Source organism: Oryzias melastigma, unplaced genomic scaffold (assembly GCF_002922805.2).
Source record: "Oryzias melastigma strain HK-1 unplaced genomic scaffold, ASM292280v2 sc00301, whole genome shotgun sequence".
Classification (NCBI taxonomy): Eukaryota; Metazoa; Chordata; class Actinopteri; order Beloniformes; family Adrianichthyidae; genus Oryzias; species Oryzias melastigma.
In genome coordinates, this window is record NW_023416914.1 from 78772 (window position 1) to 84721 (window position 5950).

General features: G+C 36.5%; 1 protein-coding gene across 1 annotated transcript in view; it reads right to left on the reverse strand.

The window, feature by feature from the left end:
- Positions 1 to 1613: 1613 nt before the first annotated feature.
- The window catches only part of LOC112140930 (NACHT, LRR and PYD domains-containing protein 12-like), a 96792-nt gene continuing 92455 nt past the window's right edge, over positions 1614 to 5950 (reverse strand). Inside the window, exon 7 of the mRNA XM_024263950.2 lies at positions 1614 to 2392. Coding sequence (XP_024119718.2) covers positions 2218 to 2392 — 175 coding nt within the window. The 3' untranslated portion in view covers positions 1614 to 2217. The remainder of the gene's footprint in view (positions 2393 to 5950) is intronic.

Consider the following 5950-nt stretch of genomic DNA (forward strand, 5'->3'; position numbering starts at 1 on the left):
TCCTAAATGTGTGAAATGTGTTCTCCACATTTGACCCATCCCCTGGTGGAGCCGTGAGCTGCAGAGACAGCAGCACTCAGGAAACATTAGCTTGTTTAACCATAATCATAACCATAATCCTAACCTTAACCCTTTACTCTGGGTCAGTGCGACTAAGAAAAAGTTTAGCACTGGCTGCAGGTTTTTTGAAAATTACGTGTGAATAGACACTTTCTGATTGGAAATGGGATGGAATTATAATGATATAATTATATTTATTTTTTCTTTTATTGTGTTTCAAGTTGTTGAAGCTGAATTCGCAGAAATGACAAGTTTGGAAAGCAAAGTGAAGAAAATGTTTTTTTTTTTTTACAAATTACTCAAATCTTTGCGTGTTATTCATCTGATCATACGGTGTAAATGTGATTAAAATACTTTACCTTTATTCTATATTTTTTTCGACTAAATATCTACTGTAATTTCGTCGACTAAAATTTCACTAAAATTAATAGAATCAATATGACTAAATTGCGACTAAAACTAAACCCTATTTTAGTCAAAAGACTATGACTAAAACTAAATTAAAATTCTCTGTCAAAATTAACACTGCTTTTAACCCCACTTCTGAAACTGTTGTCCCGGGTCCTCGGTCTCCACACACCTCCAGATCCAAATCATAGGGAACCTACTCCCTCGGACCTTGTTACAAGTGACTGTGAAAAAGAACAAACATTTGGAAGCATTTCACAGTTATTGGTAATAGGAAGACAGGATTTAGAATCTGCATGAAAAGAATCTCAAACAGAACCGACTCCACAACCAACCTGTGCAGAACCTGAGAAGAACTTTCCTCAGAACTGATCAGATCCTTACTGACAGAAGAAAACCAGATCAACTTCACAAAGATGAGATATTTGATAAATTCAAACCTTTACCATGATTACACATTCTCTTATTTTTTTTCTTTTCATTTGCACATTATACTAGTGTTTCAGGTTGTGGTTGTTGTGTTTTGTGTTGATTCACTTTGAAAGTTTATTTTGTACATTGTTACCTGGGAGAAAAAAAATCTTTAACAAATTTTACACTTATAAATATAAAGACGTTTTTTTAATAAGTTTTTAATTTTGCTCATAAGTTGATATAACTATTGATAAGTTAGATAAACAACCCAACGACCTAAAGAGTCAAAAGATCCAGATCACTAAGAAGAGTCCTGTGTGAGGAGCTGCAGGACTCCAACATCTCCAAAGAACCATGACAGGAGAGGATTCCTGATTCACTGGTTTAATTTTTGGAATGTTTTAGTTTTATTTTCTCTGTGAAGATTACACAAAGAGATTGTTAAAATGTGATTGTGTGTGGCTCTCTGGAAAAGCATAATTGTTACTTTTCTGACTCCGCCCCCCATGAGAGAAGAAACAGTTATGTGGCCTCACAAGAAAAAGTTTGAGGATCCCTGATTTAAAACATTGAAGAAGCTTGAAAGATTTATTTATTTACCGCTAAAAATGTTTGGAGAATATTTTTTTCTTGCAAAACTGAATTCATATTTTTACTTTTTTAATTAAGATCAAATTTTTGCAGTAAAATATGAAATAGAAAATCTGTTTAAGGTAAAAAAAAATAAAAACTACAAACTTTTCTTTAAAAAGAAAAACCTGCTTTGTGTATAAAACAAGTGAACCTGAAGCTCTGCAGAAAAACACTCTACTAGAGAGAAGATCAACTTTTAAATACAAATAAAACAATAATTTAAAGCAATGAAAGTCATTCAGTGAACTGTAGAAATAGTGTGTCAGCACTGAGATCTCTGAGCTTTTCTAGACGTTTCTGTAGTTTTAGTTTGAATGTGTTTTCTATGATCTTGTGTTAAAGCAGGAAATGAATTCAGAAAAGATGAATTAGAATGTGAAGAACAAACAGCAACTTGACTGAAAGCTCCACATTCTTCCTGTCACTTCTTTCCATGTGTGGACATCATTTTCCAACTGCTAAATCCTTTGAACAGGAAGAGAACTCCACATTCTTCATAGCAGGAAGTGAAGGATGAAGAATCTGGAGACGACGTGCTTCACACAGTACTGCCAGCTCTGTGTTAGAGAGCTGATTAAAGAATAGTTCACAGCATGGAGACACAGAGATGTCACAGACTCAAGAAGCAGGAAATGAAGTTCTAGTGATGGAGAACATGAGCACCAACAACACTCACAAACACAACTGAAGTTTTCTGTTTCCTTACCTAAGAGTCTCCAGTTTACAGTCTGGACTCTGCAGCCCCTCAGACAACAGCTTCACTCCTGAATCCTGCAGGTTGTTATTACCCAGGTCCAACACTTTCAGACATGATGGAGATTTGAGGACGGAGGACAGAACTTCACAGCTTCCTGAGGAGAGTTTACAGCTCCACAGCCTGAAAAAGATGAAAAATGAAATAATTATTATTGTATCCGTTTTAGAATCCATATTAACGTGTTTGTAATGGTTGATAAATCCTCCTCCAAAGCTTTTTTAGAGGCTTTGATAACTGTCAGCAGCCTCAGCAGAGCTTCCTCTGAACTACAGGATTTCTGCAGGTCAAACAGTCTAAATCTGAAACATTGATGAAGCTTCTTAGCAGGAACAATGTTTGAGATCTCATCAAATAAACCTTTAGACACATTTTACAAAACTAAGATGACTTTACTGATGAAAACTTGATTTGTTTGATCATATATTTTAAAACTTCTCTATTTGTCTATTTTGCTGATTAACTCATCAATCCATCAATCCATTAATGATTCAAACGTATAGAATACATTTCAAATACGAAAAAGTTCATTTTAATATTGAAAAACCTTAAAAAACATGCCAGAGTTTGAAAATGAGTGTAAATAATTGTTGGTAAAGCAGCACCTGAGGACCTGAGAGTTCTGGGGGGTCTGTGAGGTAAAAGAAGATCTGAAAGATAGGGAGGACTGAGACCATGAAGAGATGGAAAAACCAAGAAAAGAATCTTCAATTCTGGAGCTGCTTTAGTTTCTTTCCATTTCTGTCAACACTTCCTGCTGTGGTTGAACTATTTCTGCTGGTCCTCACTAAATCATTCCAATCATCAGCTAGTTCAATGTTTAGAGAGACTTTTGGGAATCACTGAGAGACCTGCTGTTCCAAGTGTTTAAAGAGGCGCTCATGAAACCAAACAAAGATCATAGAAACCTAGAAAACTACCGTCCAGTTTGACTTTGAAAGAATGATTGTTAACATTTAGATACACTATACAGTGTTCCTACACTTATTTGGATTTTTTTATTTGAGGTTTTATGTATTCACAGATTTTTTTCTATCATGTGACTCTTCTGGTTCATCACTAAAGTCAGACAACTCAAGACTCTTGTATGAAATGTTTGCATTAGAAGGAGTTGCTCCCCTGCTGAGGTTATCTCTGCACAGCAGAGCCCTCTCTGGACCACAGAGGGGGGCTCCTCCTGTGGTTGGTTGCTAAACATTGCGTCTCCTTTTGTGATGGACACGACAACAGCTGGTGAGATAGTCACCTCTCTAGTTACTGCGCTGGACAATGTGGGAGTGAACTGGTCATGTGATGTCAGTCTGGCCACTGATGGTGTCTTCTCAAAGGGAAGGAAAAAGGCAGGTGTTGATAAAGAATTCAGGCAGCCAAAGCAGGAAAAGATTTTAGAACATTTCATTGTATTTTCCACACTTGAATGACATTGTGAAATGTGTTGTTACACAGGATTTGAATCCTGATATTGATGGCCAGGGGTCCGTTTCAAGAAGCAGGTTTTGTTGGAACTCTGAGTTCGTGAACTCCAAATTCAGTAAAACTCTGAGTTTTCGGTTTCAGAAAGAGAGATAACTTAAACCCGTGAAAGTGGGTGAAACCAAGCCCGTTTCAAGATGCGGTTTAAGGTTAACTCAGAATCAATCACTATGGTAACTGAGTCTGTGAACGAAACCTGGTCGGTAGCAGGTTTTCTTCAGGAAACTTAGAGTTCTCTGAGGTCTCCGCCCCTTTTTAAAGTGAAAGATGTTCAAATATGAGTTCCTCATGAACATTTAGAGAACATTCACATTAGAGACGTCACGTTTCCACCACGCAGAAACCAAAATGACATGTTCATTCATAGAGGATCATGTAGAGAGGAGGCTGGATTAATCCAGAGGAAATGTTATTTACGTCGGTAGAGGATTTGGAGGACACGAGTCGACTGACTGCTGTTTCCCAATTCATTTTTATTTCAGCGATATTATAAATAGTGAGTTTTTCCAGGGACTAGCTATTAAAAAATACAGTTTTCTTTTCCTTATTTTAAACCCTTAACAATAGAAATTATTGAATGTCAAACACCGGGAAAGCTTGTGAACTCATCTACTGTCCAACACTTGTGTCAAACATTAGCTTGGTTGTCAGCAACGCTGCTTACCTCTGCAGAGTTTGTGAGTTTGATTTCCAGCTACGGAAAGTGTTTTTTACGCTTAAAAAAAGAATTTGGCGAATATTTTTTAAGTCTTGAGAATGAAAATTAAATAAATGCTTTTTTAACATATGCAGCTACAGTTTCTTTTTAGTGTGCAGTGATATCCGTGTGTGTAGGTGGGGGGGGGGGGTTACCAAAACTGGTCATTCATGCGATTACGGGGATTACTGGTTAAATTAGTAACAGATCAAAAACCATTCCTTACTCAACAAGTGACAAAATAACCTTCCTGACATTATTTATTCATTATTTGGAATGAATCAAATAACTGCAGATATTTTCTCTCTGTTCTACCGCTGCAGCTGTGTTGCTTTTCTTGATGAAAATGTTCTCCTATAGTCGCATATGCTTGAAGGAACTTATCAATTTCCGCCGCTGGAAGCACAAAACTCAAGTGTTTGTTCCCGTTGCCATGGTGACTCATGCTGTCTTTGCTCCATTGATCGGGGCTTTTTATGGTCGCGACGCTCACACCTGATTCTGGTTCTAACAACTTCAAGTTGATTGAATCAAACATTTTCAGCTGTTCTGAAACCGAAAACCCTGAGTTTGAGAATTTTGAGTCCAGTGACTCTAAGTTCAGGTTTGAACTCTACATTTGTTAAACCTGCTTCTTGGAACGGGCCCCTGGTGACGACCAAACCATGACGAAATTCAGGTGAGAAAGGAGGTTAACTCCAAATTCTGATGTTCACTAATGTTTGCAAGTTTAATTTAGTTTCACTTTTCATTGATTTGCACATTTATATTTTAGACATTTTTCCATCTGATAAAAAATCAAAACAGAAACAAATCTACAGATAACAAGTTGACCAAAGGTTATTTTGTTATTATGTTTCTGGTCCGGTCTGCTGTAAAAAGAAGTGGTTTCTGGTGGAAGTATCTGTTCACTAGAAAGTAAGTTGTGTGCACCAGAAAAACACATGCGTGTCTCACCAGTTGATCAAAGCAGGTGAATTTCCTGTGCAGAAACAAGTCACATGACTTTAGAAATGGTTTAGGTTACATTCAGAGATCACATCATGGTGACGCTGAACAAGCAAAACTGTAATGTTAAATTAAATTCAATAAATTCCCCAAAGAGTGACGAGTTGTTGTTTTTTTTCCCCACATTTTTTCATTGAATTTTCAATTGAAAAAATGAAAACAGATTATACATTCCACTTATATGTGTTTGTCAAAATTTTCTGTTTCACTAAATTTGGGAAAAAAGCATATTCTTTTTGGTGTACTTTCAAAGAATATTTCTGATTTAGTTTTTAATGTTTTGACTATTTTAGGAAAGTTCCATATTCATAAAAACTGATATTCAAAAACCAGACCACTCTTCAGATACTTTTAATGGTTTTCAAATGTCCTAATGGTCTTGCGCCTTCTTATTTGTCTGATCTTTTAGTCAAATATGAACCCTCGCGGACCCTGAGATCCTCTAGCACTGGTCTACTAGTCATTCCAACAGTAAAAACCAAAACTTATGGAGAGGCATCTTT